Source organism: Falco cherrug, chromosome 3 (genome assembly GCF_023634085.1).
Source record: "Falco cherrug isolate bFalChe1 chromosome 3, bFalChe1.pri, whole genome shotgun sequence".
Classification (NCBI taxonomy): Eukaryota; Metazoa; Chordata; class Aves; order Falconiformes; family Falconidae; genus Falco; species Falco cherrug.
The window spans coordinates 31,855,265-31,872,069 of NC_073699.1; the positions used below are offsets into that span (position 1 = coordinate 31,855,265).

The 16,805-nt window shown below is 41.0% G+C and overlaps 1 protein-coding gene across 1 annotated transcript in view; it reads left to right on the forward strand.

Moving 5' to 3' along the window:
• VIRMA (vir like m6A methyltransferase associated) overlaps nucleotides 1-16,805 on the forward strand; it is a 28,286-nt gene that overhangs the window by 4,805 nt on the left and 6,676 nt on the right. The window contains exons 7-18 of the mRNA XM_055704750.1: nucleotides 1,904-2,197; nucleotides 2,708-3,860; nucleotides 4,857-5,348; nucleotides 5,947-6,101; nucleotides 7,516-7,598; nucleotides 8,078-8,171; nucleotides 8,293-8,837; nucleotides 9,413-9,648; nucleotides 10,405-10,657; nucleotides 12,206-12,423; nucleotides 13,662-13,794; nucleotides 14,390-14,542. Coding sequence (XP_055560725.1) covers nucleotides 1,904-2,197; nucleotides 2,708-3,860; nucleotides 4,857-5,348; nucleotides 5,947-6,101; nucleotides 7,516-7,598; nucleotides 8,078-8,171; nucleotides 8,293-8,837; nucleotides 9,413-9,648; nucleotides 10,405-10,657; nucleotides 12,206-12,423; nucleotides 13,662-13,794; nucleotides 14,390-14,542 — 3,809 coding nt within the window. The remainder of the gene's footprint in view (nucleotides 1-1,903; nucleotides 2,198-2,707; nucleotides 3,861-4,856; nucleotides 5,349-5,946; nucleotides 6,102-7,515; nucleotides 7,599-8,077; nucleotides 8,172-8,292; nucleotides 8,838-9,412; nucleotides 9,649-10,404; nucleotides 10,658-12,205; nucleotides 12,424-13,661; nucleotides 13,795-14,389; nucleotides 14,543-16,805) is intronic.

Sequence of the window (16,805 nt, forward strand, 5' to 3'; positions counted from 1 at the left end):
TTTTTATTTCCACTATGCTCAATGCAAAATTCTAAAACATACATGTTGCTGTAAAAGACAGCAAAAAATGTTTCTATAAATACATTAGCAACAAAAGGAGGGCTAAGGAGAATCTCCACCCTTTATTGAATGTAGGGGGAAACATTGTGACAAAGGATGAGGAAAAGGCCAAGGTACTTAATGCCAACTTTGCCTCAGTCTTTAATAGTAAGACCAGTTGTTCGCTGGGTACCGAGCCCCCCTGAGCTGGAAGACAGGGATGGGGAGCAGAATGAAGCCCCCGCAGTTCGATGAGAAATGGTCAGCGACCTGCTGCTCCACTTAGACACACAGAAGTCTATGGGGCCAGGTGGGTCCACTCAGGGTACTGAGGGAGCTGGCGGAAGTACTCAGCCAGCCACTTTCCATCATTTATCAGCAGTCCTGGCTAAGTGGGGAGGTCCCAGCTGACTGGAGGTTAGCAAGTGTGATACCCATCCACAAGAAGGGCCAGAAAGAGGATCTGGGGAACTACAGGGCTGTCAGACTAAGTTCAGTACCGGGGAAGGTTTATCAATCATCCTGAGCACCGTCACATGGCATGTACAGGACAACCAGGTCATCTGGCCCAGCCAGCATGGGGTTATGAAAGGCAGGTCCTGCCTGATTAACCTGAACTCCTTCTATGACAATGTGTCCTACTTGGTGGATGAGAGAGAGGCTGTGGTGGATGTTTAACTAGACTTCAGTAAAGCATTTGACAGAGTTTCCCACAGCATTCTCCTGGAGGAACTAGCTGCTTGTGGCTTGGAGAGGTTTACTCTACACTGGATAAAAAACTGGCTGGATGACTGGGTCCAAAGAGTGCTGGTGAATGGAGTTACATCCAGCTGGTGGCTGGTCACAAGTGCGGTCCCCCAAGGCTCAGTACTGGGTGCAGTCCTGTTTAATATCTTTACTGACAATCTGGACGAGGGGATCGAGGGCACCCTCAGTGAGCTGGCAGGTGACACCAAGCTTAGAGGGAGTGTTGCTCTGCTGTTGGGCAGGAGGCTCTGCAGAGGGATCTGGGCAGGCTGGACCGATGGGCCGAGCCCAGTTGTAGGAGGTTCAACCAGGCTCAGTGCCGGGCCCTGCCCTTGGGTCACAGCAGCCCCAGGCAGCGCTGCAGGCTGGGGCAGAGCGGCTGGGAAGCTGCCTGGGGGAAAAGGGCCTGGGGGAGCTGGCTGACGGCCGGCTGGGCATGAGCCAGCAGTGTGCCCGGGGGGGCAAGGGGGCCCACAGCATCCTGGCCTGTATCAGAAACTGTGTGGCCAGCAGGACCAGGGCAGTGATCGTCCCCCTGCACTGGGCACTGGTGAGGCCGCCCCTCGAATCCGGGGTTCAGGTTTGGGCCCGTCACTGCAAGAGGGACGTTGAGGTGCTGGAGCGTGTCCAGAGAAGGGCAACGGAGCCGGTGAAGGGTCTGGAGCACAGGTCTTGTGAGGAGCGGCTGAGGGAGCTGGGGGTGTTTAGTCTGGAGAGGAGGAGGCTCAGGGGAGACCTTATCGCTCTCTACAGCTGCCTGAGAGGAGGCTGTAGGCAGGTGGGGGTTGGTCTCTTCTCCCAGATAACAAGTGACAGTACAAGAGGAAATGGCCTCAAGTTACACCAGAGGAGGTTTAGATTGGATATTAGGAGAAATTTCTTCACAGAAGTGGTGGTTAATCATTGGAACAGTGTGCTGCAGTCACCATCCCAGGAGGTGTTTAAAAGATGTGTAGACACAGTGCTTAGGAACATGCTTTAGTGGTAGACTTGGCAGTGATGGTTGGACTTCATCTTAAAGGTCTTTTCCAACCTAAATGATTCTATGATTCTGTATTATTGATTATTTGTTTTCAGAGACGTAGTCTTACTTCTTAAACTTTGTCTGTATTTTTAGTGGTTGGGGAAAAAGAAGATGATGTTGACCATAGGGAGGATTACTTTGAGCCCATTTCTCCTGATCGAACATCCATTCATCAAGAAAGCCAATATTCTGATGATGGAGAAGTGGAGGAAGATCAACCAGAAGAAGGAGAAGATGAAGATGATGTGGATGTTGAGGAGGAGGAGGAGGAGGATGATGATGATGATGATGATGAGCATACAGTAGAGAGCATTGCTGATGAGGAAGAGGAAGAGGAGGAGGAAGATGAAGATGATGAAGAGGGTGAAGAGGAGGAAGAAGGTGAAGGTAAGTGAAGTTGTAAAAAGTTAACAAAAAAAAATCAGGTTTATGAAATGTTGATGGCAGTATGATTGTGCTGACAAGGTGTGAAGAGAACTGGGTCTTTTTCCCTTGGTCATTGCACCATTGCCCGCTTATTTATGGTTCTGACATCTCTCAGCGACAGTATTTTGCTGTGAAATATTTATATATATATAAAATATAATAATAGAGGAATATAGATACAGCTTTTATAGGTGAGAATGAACATTCAGTCTTGTTGCCTATTCTGTTTAAAAATGTCGGGAAGTGGCGAAAGAAATTTCTTAACTTAAAAATCAAGTAAGGTTGGTTAAGTAATAAAAGTCAGTAGACATCTTCTTGTATTACTTAAAGTTCCCACCCATGCCTATGCAAAGGGTCAGACTAGAAGTTTTATTACTTTTTGGTTTTTTTTTTTTGAGAAGGTTCTCTGCAGTTATTAACTAGTTTATTCATGACCAATTTTGTTTCATAACTGAATCTTTATCTTTTTAGGAGATGACGGATATGAGCAGATTTCAAGTGATGAAGATGGAATTGCTGATCTGGAACGTGAAACATTTAAGTATCCAAGCTTTGATATTGAATATACTCCTGAGGATCTGGCATCTGTGCCTCCTGTGACGTACGAACCTTTTGAAAGGGAGCTTGGACCTCTTCTATACTTCAGCTGCCCTTACAAGACTGTATTTGAAAACGAAGTTGGTAAAATAAAGGACCAAGATCCAGAAAAAGAGAATTCAGGGGCAGTGGAAGCCTCAGTTAAATTAACTGAACTGTTGGAATTATATCAAGAGGAAAGGGGTGCAAAGTGGGTCACTGCATTAGAAGAAGTTCCAAGTTTAATAGTAAAAGGATTGAGCTACCTGCAGGTGAAAGACACAAAGCAAGACTATATTACCCAGCTAGTAGACTGGACCCTGCAAGCTTTAAACCTTCAGGTAGCTCTCAAACAGCCCATTGCTTTGAATGTCCGACAGCTCAAAGCTGGGACAAAATTGGTATCATCGTTAGGAGAATGTGGGACTCAAGGAATAACAGCACTCTTGCAGGCAGGAGTTATTAACGTGTTATTTGAACTGTTGTTTGCAGATCATGTGTCATCCTCCCTTAAACTTAATGCTTTTAAAGCTTTGGATAGTGTTATTAGTATGACTGAGGGAATGGAAATGTTTCTAAGAGGTGGTGTAGATGTACATGAAAAAAGTGGTTATCAGAAACTCCTGGAACTCATACTGTTAGATCAGACTGTGAGAGTAGTTACTGCTGGTTCTGCAATTCTCCAGAAATGTCACTTCTATGAGATTCTGTCAGATATTAAAAAGGCAGTTGATCAGTTAGCAGAGAACACTCCTCCTCTTCCCAATCACACAGAGCCAGAACAGGACCAGGAATTGGCAGGACTTGAAAGAACCAACCAAGAATATGAGAATGATGTGGAGGCTCCTATGGACATGGATCATCTTTTGGAATCTTCTAATATAAGTGAAGGAGAGATGGAAAAACTTGTTAGTCTTCTTGAAGAAATCTTCCATTTGATGGAAACTGCTCCTCATACAATGATTCAGCCACCTGTGAAATCTTTCCCAACCATGGCACGCATTACAGGCCCTCCAGAGAGGGATGATCCTTACCCTGTCCTGTTTAGGTATGGCAGTTGCAAGTTCCTATTTCCTTCAGCTTGATGTAGATATTTTTCAGGGGTGACCTTGACTAACACTTTTCTAGATGTTTCACTACTTACTTTATTAGAGGCTTCTAGATTGTGCTCATAAAGTCTGAGACAGTTTGATAGTTAATGTACCTGTTATTTTGTTGGCTTTCAATGTAACTTAGCATGCATATAATGAGAGGTTAACTCCTTGTTATTACTGGTACCAGGCTAGCACATCAGTGGCATTCATAGATCCTAGTTGCTGTACAAGTTCATATTTAAAAATTATTATATAGAGAGAGTGTTTTCCATTTGTCATCTTGGAACATGTGTACATGTATGGATAAAACAAGTCTGGAATACTGCTGTCTGTATGCTGAGGTGGCAAGATACAAGCCAGCCCCGGCTGGAAGTCCTGCAGTTGTGTCAGTGTAGCTCACTGTTTCCCAGCATAGGTTGAGGGGTTGAGGCCCTGCCTGCTTTAAAGGATCCCATGGGTTATTTCTTTTAGCAAACTTCTCTCCGGAAAGTATTATTGTAAATTCTAACAGGTTTCTTTGATAGTAGATGTGTAGGTCATGGCTGAATAGAAGTATCTACATGAAAAGAGTTTTCAGATCACCTCTTACATAAGCTATAATGACTATAATCTCTTAGCACACTTCAAACATTTAATGCAGCATCGATGATGATTCAGATACAGCAAATGTAATAAAATATAAAGTGTCATTTTGGTTGTAGATAAGGTGAGGTTGGTGGGTTTTTTTTTGAGATCAGAACTTTAGGAATTTATTTCCTATAAATGTTACAGCAATTATGTTTTGTAAGATTAAAATTTTGTACTACATAATTAGTTCTTATTTCTCATAGTCTGCAGAGCAGTAAGTACTGAAGCTAAGAGTCATGTAACTTTCTGTCATGTTATTCTGCAGTGTTGACAGATGATTGTAGTATTACTGATTATTTTCCTGTTTGTGGTTTTTTTTTCAGGTATCTTCATAGTCACCATTTCTTGGAATGCATTACTTTGCTACTTTCTATTCCAGTGACAGGTGCACATCCAGGTGTGCTTCAAGCTATACGAGATATTTTGCGTTTCCTGGCACAGTCACAGAAGGGTCTTCTTTTCTTTATTTCCGAGTACGAAGCAACAAACTTGTTGATTAGAGCACTTTGTCAGTTTTCTGATCCGGATCAAGAGGAAGGTCTCCAATCAGACAGTGCCAACGAGGATACTTTTGCCCTGTGGCTCCTGCATTCAACACAGACGTTACAGTGCATTTCGGAATTATTCTGCCACTTTCAGCGGTGCACAGCCAGTGAGGAGACTGACCATTCAGATCTTCTAGGAACACTTCACAACCTTTACTTGATTACCTTTAACCCTGTGGGAAGATCTGCTGTGGCTCATGTATTCAGTCTGGAGAAAAATCTCCAGAGTCTTATTACTTTAATGGAGTACTATTCCAAAGAAGCTTTAGGGTAATTTGTGCATTTATTTATATCCTTTATGTTTTCACAGTTTAAAAGTATTTATCTTTTATAAATAATTCAGTAAATCTAAAATATGTTTTCCTTTTAGATTACCTTGTTTTTATTTAAAAACAAAGCAAGCAAGTAACTAGGCAGTTTTCATTCAAGCATAAAATTTGCCTGTGAAACAAGCGAAAGATTTGACTGGGGGAATTGGATACTATACACTTCTCTGGGTGGCAGTCTCTCAGTTCCTCAAGTTCCTATAAGTGTTAAAACCATTATTTTCTCTGGACAGGCAGTTTTACTACTTTAGGTAGCAGTGCTTTTAAAACAAAGTTGTGGAGAAAGATTTGTGTGCTGCTTGACTTGTTCATCTTTTGTGGATGCTGAAATAAGTATGAAGCCAATGTAAAAGGAAGCTTTCACTTTTCAAAAAACAGGAGAAAATGGTTAGAGGATTTCTTGTTGTTGATAATTAATTGGGGCAATCCTTGGTGAAGGTAAAAGGTCTGTAGGTAGATTTTTAGGGCTGAACGAATGAAAATCTAACAGCCAGCCAGTTGTATTGGATGAGATCTAAAGAAAATCCTTGTTGTTGTTTCAGAGACTCAAAGTCTAAGAAGTCAGTTGCTTATAATTATGCCTGCATCCTTGTTTTGCTGGTGGTTCAGTCTTCCAGTGATGTCCAGATGCTGGAGCAGCACTCGGCGCCTTTGCTGAAGCTTTGTAAAGCAGATGAAAATAACACCAAATTGCAAGGTACAGTATGTGTCATTATCAGCTGAATTGTTTGAATGTATAGAAGAAACCTTTTATATGTGGGTAATTGGTGCTTCATGATCATCTGGTGTGGGTGATGTATATAAATGACATTTGTTTTCCAGCTGCATCGGATTAGTTGAGCCACTGAGATAATGTGGGTTTTTTCTGTTAATGAGAGTTAAATAGGAAATTCTTTACAGTTAAATTATTTTTCAAGTAATATTAACTACCATGAATTTTGGGTGATGACAGGAAGTTTGAAATTATTTCTGTGTTGAAAAAAGGAGAGCAAATTTTAGTAAAAATGGATCAACTTGTCAGTGAGCTGACTTTATTTTTGTTGTTCCCTTTAGTGATGTCTTTATATACTTACAGGGTCTTTATATACTAATAAATACTCATGGGACTGTTTTTTGGCACCTAGGCCAACTGGCATGAAATAGCCCATGTTACCCTGCTACTAAATCTTTTGACCTTCAAACCGTGTCTTGGTGTGTTTTCCCTGGTTTGTGTTGACTCAGATCAGGCCCAGGTCATTTGGAAAAAGCCTGCTAGGGACCATTCTGACACCTGAATGTTGAACATCTGATGTCCAGACTTGGGCTCTGCCCTGCTTAACTGACTCATATAGACATACCAATAATTTATTCCAAAACTTAAATGCACTGAAAGAAATCAGAATTCTTCAAAGTTTTAGTTTAATTACCTCCTCTGCCATGCTTTTATTTCTTTGCTCCTCAGCTGATCATCAGTTTCATGAGAAGCACAGCTAGTTTATAAAATCAGATCATGAAATCAGTCTGAAAATAGTTGTCAATTCATACCCAGTCAACCTTTGAACCTTCACATTCTTTTAAATATTTTCAGGATCAATAGGTTTTCAAACTTTAAATCTCTTGTCCTCAAAAATTGGGACTCTTAGGTTATTCTGGACTAAGAGAGAGACTGTTAATCTGTAAGGACTTCCAGAGAGAGTGTGTGTTACTGGTGCAGAGGCTGGCTCCATGCAGGCATTTCATAGGAGTTCTGTACATTAAGGGGAATGTGTTTTGGCCCTTGCTCTTGATGGCCTTTTCTTTAGGTGACAGTGAGACTCTTAGAGTCTTTTATTTGTAATTAAACATTTTACAATACAGATAATAAGTTGAAAATTATTTGATTGTTTGGGTTAACTTGAGCTAGATTTTGTCTGTCTACATGAGGTGTATTGCCTGTTCTGAACTCTGATTTTTGTTGATGCTTTTCAGCTGGCTACAGCTGCAATGTACGCCTCAGAACTTTCAAACTTGGCCTTAGTACCTGTTGTGTTATTTAAGTACATTTGTACTAAAAAAAGTTTTATGTTCATGAGTGACATAAATGCCAAAATGTCAAGTTCCTTGATTTACTGTTTTGTTTTATTTTCTCACAGAGCTCAGCAAGTGGCTTGAACCTTTGAAAAATCTTAGATTTGAAATAAATTGTATTCCAAATCTCATTGAGTATATCAAACAGGTTAGTAAAGTACAGATAGATGCTATCTTTTAGTTGTGCTTCATAAGCTTAGACCTTTTGTAGTTTGATATTTTGTCTTGGGTATGCACTAACATATGAGATTTTAAAATATATACTGTTAGTCAAAATAGATGTTTTTGTTAAAGCGTATGATCTAGACCAGTTCGTGTAATTAGTGATATTTATTGAAACGAAATCTTAAAGTAACTACATGATGCAAATATCCAACTATTTAAATCTTTTAGCTTTCCATAAAACCACAATGCCAGCATTGACCCTCCATTTTTTTTTTTTTTTTTTTTTTTGCTTCTGCTGTATTTGTGCCTCCTTTTTGAAAGGTGGAATAATTGAACTTAAATTTTGTGAAATATTTACAGTAACTAAATACAGAATTTGAATACTAAGCTAGTGATATACTGATGGTAATGTCCTTCCTTATAATATGGGTTCTTTTTTTTGTTTGTTTGTTTCCTGTAAAGAATATTGACAGTTTGATGACCCCAGATGGAGTTGGTCTTCCTACTGCACTTCGAGTTCTTTGTCACGTTGCGTGTCCGCCCCCTCTGGTAGAAGGTATGGTTGATACATTTCTACTACTTAACATAGAAATCTTTGTTTTCTACTTAAGCATGTCTAAAGTGTAACTGTGATCACCCAGGAGAAATTAGACATATGTTATTTCTTTTCCATACAGGTCAGCAGAAGGACCTTAAATGGAATCTTGCAGTTATTCAGCTCTTTTCTTCTGAGGGAATGGACACCTTCATCCGGGTATTACAGAAGCTGAACAGCATACTTATTCAGCCTTGGCGACTCCATGTCAACATGGGCACCACACTTCACAGAGTCACTACTATTTCTATGGCTCGCTGTACACTTACTCTCCTTAAAACAATGCTAACAGAACTCCTGAGGGGTGGATCTTTTGAATTCAAGGACATGCGTGTTCCATCAGCACTTGTTTCTTTGCACATGCTGCTGTGTTCTATTCCTCTCTCAGGCCGCTTAGATAGTGACGAACAAAAAATTCAGAATGACATTGTTGATATCTTACTGACTTTTACACAAGGTGTTAATGAAAAGCTTACCATTTCTGAGGAAACTTTGGCGAACAATACTTGGTCTTTAATGCTGAAGGAAGTTCTCTCTTCAATTCTGAGAATTCCCGAAGGCTTTTTTTCTGGACTTATACTGCTTTCAGAGTTGTTGCCTCTTCCGCTGCCCATGCAGACAACTCAGGTATAATTTAAATTTATTTAGTTTTTAAAGAATTTTAATTCTGTATAACCCTTAGACCATTTTTTTAGTTGTGGAAAAAACAGCTATGTGAAAGAATTAAAGTTTCTGTAAAGCAATTGTATTCATAAAGATTCTTTGAAGATACATCTTTGTCATCAGAAACAAAATCGTTATTTTTTGGAGCATCTTTTTAGATTAGCAGTTTTATGTTGTTGTTTTGTTCCTTGTGAAATTTTCTAGACTCCCATTCAATTACTAGAATGATTGGCTATGTAGCCTTTGAATTTAACCCTGAATGCCAAACTCTTGGTATGTTAAGACTTGTCTTTCTTTTGGCATGGCTCTTGTATTTGTTATCTTTGAGTAAACATAAAAGGTGTGTGGCAACCCGTGGTCCTGAAGGAATGCCTAATTTGCTGGAATCGTGCCCTACCATTCAGTGATAGTAATGAAAATGGCGCTCCATGTTTTTGAGGACAGTATTAGAACTTATTCTTTATTTATACTTTGTGATAGAATTCAGGTTTTATCATAAAAGTTGAAAGGGAAGATCTCTTGTCCTTCTGTTCCTGCAGGTAATTGAACCGCACGATATTTCAGTGGCACTCAACACCAGGAAGCTGTGGAGTATGCATCTTCACGTTCAGGCCAAACTGATACAAGAGATCGTTCGATCTTTCTCCGGTTCATCTTGCCAGCCTATTCAGCATATGTTGAGACGTATTTGTGTGCAGTTGTGTGACTTGGCTTCACCCACAGCTCTTCTTATCATGAGGACTGTATTGGATCTGATTGTAGAAGACCTACAAAGGTATCTTTATTTCCTATTGCAAGAATTTCTTTAATGAACTGTTAAATTCACCTTGGTTCTGTGCAGTAGATTTAGCAGGAGGAAAATACTTTGAGAAATATTACTTATCCGTTATGAACTCCTATGAATTCTCAGTGCAATGCTGTATAATCTGTCCTGATAATGCTTAATGTTGCCAAGGAGCCATCTCATACTTTTAAATTTGCATGTAGACAGTTCCACATTGTATGCTTATGGTAAGTATTTTAAGAAGATTTTCTTCAGGCTGTCCCTGCTAAGCCTTTTGTCATTTGTGAAGTGCTTCTAAAAGACCTATCTTCTATAAATAAGAAAAGTACGCCAGTAAAGTTTGCTATACTGGGATTTGCATATTAACAGCAAAATGTGTAGTTGTTTGTAAGCTGGAGGAAATTGAATACTACAAATTCAGAGGGTTTTGAAACAATGAGTACTATTTTTTTAAAAGTGTGATTATCCACATAGAATTGGATATTGTTTGTGTAAAAGCATATTTATCTGTGTACAATGAGATTCCCTGTAGTATGTTGAATGCATAGCAGATTAATTTATGATGCAACCAGAAGTCATTTAGTGAAGGCTGAGCAGTTTTCAAAAAGTAAATGAAACCCTAAGTTTAAGTGTGTAAACTAGGTGTTTTTTAAAAAAATGCAGAATTATTAGTCCTGTAATGGTTGTTTTAATAGTTTTTTAGATCACTGTAAATGGCTTTTTCAAACTGCATTGATACCCTTTCAGCAACGCAGAAGATAAAGAGAAACAGTACACTGGACAGACCACTCGATTGCTTGCTTTATTGGATGCCCTGGCTTCACACAAAGCTTGTAAATTGGCTATTTTGCATCTTATCAGTGGAACTACTAAAGGTGATGAAAAGTATGCAGAGGTTTTCCAGGAGCTCTTGGCTTTAATGCGATCAGCTGGGGACAATGTCAGTCATCAACAATGTGCTGAATATGTAACTTCCCTTTTGCAGTCCCTCTGTGATCAGGTATTTTCTATTTTTAATGCATAAGTGTTGATAATTGTAGGAGACAAATTATATGAGGTAGTTTCTTAAGTGACTGCTTTTTTCCAAAAGAAAAAAGAAAATCCACATTGTTAAAACAGAAAGAAAAAATATGGATGGAGAATGTGTATGCTTGGCTGCTTTGGCAGACTTGCTGTCTTGTTGCTCTTGAATGTAAATCCTTTAATTTTATGCTATCTCTTTTGGATGATGTGCATTATTCTGGTAGCTTATTAGAGACCAAAACCTGAATGGCACAAAGAACGACTGTCCCCTCAGCTGAGAGGGATGCCATTTTTCCCTGTGGGCCACTGGCAAAACTTGAGTTGTCACTGTTCACTTCTTACCTAGTTGAAAAAATTAGTATCTCTTAGTTGCCTAAATGAAACCTCTTTAAAACGTATTCCAAATATAAAGATACGTAAGATATTCTGCTACCATGAAACTCCATTTTAAAAAAGACAACCCACAAGTTACTAGAGAAAGGTAAGAAATGTTATCTGAAAATTGATTCACAGACTAGCCCCAGTAGTTTCCATTAGTTGCATGCATCGATTTGCATGTCATTATTTGCCTTACTAGTTGCATGTATTTATTTGCTTTAGTGCTTACCCATTTCTTCAAAAGGCATTTGAGCATTGTTGGTCAGTAGAGATTAATGAGCCATTTGGATATAAGCAAGAGCTCTTTGCCCATGCACGTCCCTTCTGAAAGCCAGTCTTGTTTTATTTTATGTAAAATATGGAGGGGGCAGTAGACCTTAAACTTCCTGGGTGGTGGTTGCAGCCTCTTACTTTTTCATAGAACCACGGAATCATAGAATATCTCAAGTTGAAGGCGACCTGTGAGGATTATTGAGTACAACTCCCAGTGCCTCACAGGACTACCTAAAACTAAACTACATGACTAAGAGTGTCATCCAAATGCGCCCTGAACTCTGACAGGCTTGGTGCTGTGACCACTTCCCTGGGGAGCCTGTTCCTGTGACCAACCACCCTCTCAGTGAAGAACCTTTCCCTAATGTCCGACCTGAACTTCCACTGATGGTTCATTCCATTTCCTCGTGTCCTATTGCTGGTCACCAGAGAGAGATCGGCACCTGCCCCCCTTGAGGAAGTTGTAGGCTGTGATGTGGTCACCCCTCAGCCTTCTCTTCTCCAAGCTGAACAAACCACGAGACCTCAGCTGCTCCTCGTATCTTGATGAATGTTTTGAAATCAAGGGACAGTTTGGCTATGTAGGCAAGAAATTGTGTGCATATTGTCCAATGACTGTTTGGCTTTTAGTTGTGGCTCTGCTATCACATTTCACCTGTTGAAGCTTTTATGTTTTTAAGAATTAATTTGGTTCTGTTAAGGGTTACAAACCATTATTGAAAAGGATACTCTAGATTACTATTTTACTGGTCAACTGGAATAAGATGACCAAGGGGTAGTGAAAGAACCTGGTGCTTCTGAGTTAATGTATGGTTTATACTTACTGCTGGTATACAGAATGCATTTTTCACTATGTGTATGACTTTTTTAATAGGATATTGCACTCATTTTACCAAGTTCATCAGAAGGCTCTGTGTCTGAATTAGAGCAGCTTTCCAACTCCTTACCAAGCAAAGAGCTGATGCCCTTAATTTGTGACTGTCTGATGGAAACATTAACTAATTCTGAGAGCAGTTATAATTGTCTGCTGACCTGTATCCGAACAATGATGTTCCTTACAGAGCATGACTATGGCTTCTATCACTTAAAGAGGTATGGTATTTTAAGATGTCACTGACAACTTGAAATTATTTAAAAATTTTTGTAGTGTGAAATTATTTGCTCCTCATCTAGTAGGAAATACTGAGGATAAGGCACCTGAACTTTCATTTCTCTCTGGGGCTTCAGTGTGTCAGTCAGTATTTTGGTCGCACTTCATTTGAGATTTTACCTCTGAATCATTTCTGCAGTATGCACACAGGAACACTTTCCTTCAAGAAACAAAGCATTGGAAAAAGTTTTGTACACTCCGTTTCTCCACTCCAAGACTGGAGGATAGAATGAGATGTAGTGCTTGTGTCTTTCCCTCTTGAGTCACTTAGTAGTTAGAGCTTTCATCTGGGACATTGGAGAGCCATCTGTCATTCCCTCTATTTTGGGGGGATTCTGTTTGCCTTTCCACAGAGTGTTCTGACCTCCAGGCAATTAAAGCTTTTGAAATGAAGACATATTTTTCTTAAATTACTTCTGTTGACTCCACTCCTTTTTTAATAGAATATATACATGTATTGAACAGTACTGTGGTGTTTGGCACTTAATTCCTTGTCCTGTATTTGGACCTGTCTGTCCACTGAAGGTGAGGTGCAGAGAGGCAAGAAACTTGTGAGGTTCCCAAAGAGAAAATGGTAGTACCTGGAGCCTTGTCAATAAAAGGTCGCTCAAAACGCTCCTCTAAGCAGTGCTACAGAACTCTGCCGCTCAGACTGCAAGAAGCTACAGCCCACAGTGAAAAATAAGCAGGTTAAAGATGCTGTTTCTATGTTCTCATACATCTAGCTGTCAGCTTCAGTGCGCAGCCTTGGTATTTCTGTGTTGATGATGACCTTTTCCACTTGTTTCTGCAGCTAGGTATCATGGGATGCAGTAAAATGTAACGGCAAGCATGAGCCTCCTTTATACACACGGCCCCTTGTGCAAGCAAATGTTTCAGTACTCCTATCCCTTTATTGCCAAAGATGAAAATGTAATTTCTTGCAGGCTTTAGAGGTATAGTTGTAGTATGTATAGCTGTCTGTGTGCAGTCTGAAATATCTGCAGACAACACTGGTGAGAATAACAGTCTAGTACAGAGACCATAATGAATCTCCAGCTTTGTAATAAAAACTCAGCTTGATAATTGTAAAATTTACCAAAATTATTTTGCATATCTGTTATTTTCTTTTAAATTGCAGTGGAATGGTCACAGTGTATGCGCTAACAAAGTATTTTCTCTCTTTTCGTTATGAAAACAGCTCTCTAAGAAAACACAGCAGTGCTCTGTACACTGTATTAAAGCGAGTAATAACTAGTTTTAGCAAAGACACAGGTGAACTGGCCTCTTCTTTTTTGGATTTTATGCGGCAGATTCTAAACTCTGATACGCTGGTAAGTGAATGTGTATTGAATACTATAGACAAACTCAGCAGCTTTTCTCTGAAATATGCAATGTGAGATGTGCAGGAACAATTATTTCAGAAAGCAATTGACTATGGAGATTGCTGTGTAAGGCTTTTCCATCAGTAGTGTAGTGTTAGTGCCATCTTTAGTTTTTACTGAAAGCTGGGTAGAATATACATTTTTAGTAAATAAGAGTGTTTTTCAGTAGGAAGAATGGCATATTGATTCATACTGATTTCCTAAGTGAATAGCATGCTGTTGTGTCCAGGTTTAAGATTCATGGCATCCTGTCAGTTGCTGTATTGATACATAGTATAGAAAGGAATCTAAAATATTTGTTGATTCTCTGTTGCTAATCTCAGTTTATGTAGGAAAGGATTGCATTCATCTTGATGCAGCATCTAAACTTGCCTACTGAAGTGTACTTGATTTAAAAGCATACTAAGTAAAATACTTTAATAAAGAGATTACTCTTTGTTTTGCTAGATTTGCTGTACTGTATGTTTGAATTCTAAGGCATTTTCAGTCCAGAAGTATAATGAATATTTATGTGTGCTTATTTCCCGCTTGTCAAATATTTCAGGGATGTTGTGGAGATGATGGAAGCCTTATGGAAGCAGATGGATCTCATCCAGGCAGAACGCTGGGTCTGACTACTGCAGAGTTAAAACATCTTCTGCAGAGCAAAGAAGAAACCCCTGAAAACCTGCTGCTTGATCTGGAGAAACATGTTATGGTAAAGAATTTAAATAAGTTGATGTCGTGGTTTTGTATTATCTGAATGTGTTTTTAAAACAATATAGATTATCCCTCCTTGACAAGAAAGGTGCACAATTCTGTGGCATACCTTGTGAAACTGGTAATGGCTGTTGCCATTGTTTTAATACTGATACCTAAAATCACCTATTCAGATGCAGGATGGATTCTGACTTTGTTTGTATTGTGGTGATGCTAAGGAGTTTCAGGCAGGGTTGGGATCCCCTTGGGCTGACAGTGTTTGCCCACCGTAAAAGCACAGGCAGCTAACTGTGTTGAAAGGCAGCAAATGCATACAACAGAGAGCACCGGATTGTTAATGTAATAAGCAACAGGAACCACTGCTTAGCAGTGTCTTGATGTTACTGGTGACCTGTTACAAGTGGAATATCCAGGAGTCTGGTATTGTTGATGTTTTCATTGGAGACCTGAACAGTAGATACACCTTCGGTGAATTTGTGAATGACAGTAAGTTGGGAGAGTGACTAATGTGACCAACATCAAAGCCTCAATCCAGAGAGTCCTCAATAAGCTTTTTAGGATTGATCTAGCAGAAAGCTTAGAATCATGGGATTATTTAGGTTGGAAAAGACCTTTAAGATCATAAAGTCCAGCCGTTAACCCAGGACTGTCAAGTTCATCACTAAACCATGACCTTAAGCACTGCATCTATGTGTTTTGGGTTTTTTTAAACACCTCCAAGGGTGGTGATCCCACCACTTCCCTCGGCAGCCTGTTCCAATGTTTGACCACTGTTTCTGTGAAGAAATTTCTCCTAATATCCAATCTAAACCTCCTCTGGTGTAACTTGAGGGCATTTCCTCTTGTCCTGTTGCTTGTTACTTGGGAGAAGAGACTGATCCCCACCTGCCTACAGCCTCCTCTCAGGCAGCTGTAGAGAGCAACAAGGTCTCCCCTGGGCCTCCTCCTCTCCAGACTAAACACCCCCAGCTCCCTCAGCCGCTCCTCACAAGACCTGTGCTCTAGACCCTTCACCAGCTCCGTTGCCCTTCTCTGGACACGCTCCAGCACCTCAACGTCCCTCTTGCAGTGACGGGCCCAAACCTGAACCCAGGATTCGAGGGGGGGCCTCACCAGTGCCGAGTGCAGGGGGACGATCACCGCCCTGGTCTTGCTGGCCACACTGTTTCTGATACAGGCCAGGATGCTGTGGGCCCCCTTGCCCCCCCCGGGCACACTGCTGGCTCATGCCCAGCCGGCCGTCAGCCAGCTCCCCCAGGCCCTTTTCCCCCAGGCAGCTTCCCAGCCGCTCTGCCCCAGCCTGCAGCGCTGCCTGGGGCTGCTGTGACCCAAGGGCAGGGCCCGGCACTGAGCCTGGTTGAACCTCCTACAACTGGGCTCGGCCCATTGGTCCAGCCTGCCCAGATCCCTCTGCAGAGCCTCCTGCCCAACAGCAGAGCAACACTCTCCCAGCTGCCCACCCCCCACTCCCCTGCCCCAGCTTGGTTGTCATCTGCAGACACTGAGCTTGTGTGGCTCATTAGGAAAAATGCAGAGTTCTGCAGTGGGAGAAGGATAATGCTATGCCTTGATGTGGGCTGGGCTGAAAAGGGCCAGCTGGGTGTTAGACTGAACATGAGCCAACAATGCATGGTCACTACAAATGGCCAGACTGTTCCAAGCTTTCCTGGAAGGAGCATGGTCAGCAAATCAAGGGACCTTAACTGTCTGCCTCCATGGAATGCTGGTGAGCATTCATGTGGATTGCTGCCTTCACCTTTGGCCAGCTTAGTCCTCTCAGCAATTCTGGAGAGATCTAGGGAAACTGGAGAGCATTCTATCAAGGTGGTGGAAGCACATATGGTGTAGAGAGAGAGAGAGAGAGAGGAGGAGGAAGCTGGGCTTGTTCAGCCTGGTGAAGAGGCTTAAGGGTCTCTCTGAGCTATTTACAGCTGTTTGGGGGATAGTAACAAAGGTGGCAGAATCAAAACTCCTTTTGGTAATTCTAGATGATAAAACAAGGGGCAGTGGGCCCTAAATTGTGGCTTCAGAAGTTCAGGTTGACATCGGCGGGGCATGAGGGGGGAATCACTGAGAGAGCTGCAGCACTGGAACAGGTTGCTCAGAGTGGCTGTGGGCTCTTGTCGTTGGAGTTTTAGATGTGGCTGGATAGTTATGGCTGATTTGATCTGACTTTGATAATTGTCCTGCTTCAAGCAGGGGGGGATTAGACTAGAGGACATGCAGAATTCAATGCATCCAATGTTTTTATGAAACTAATC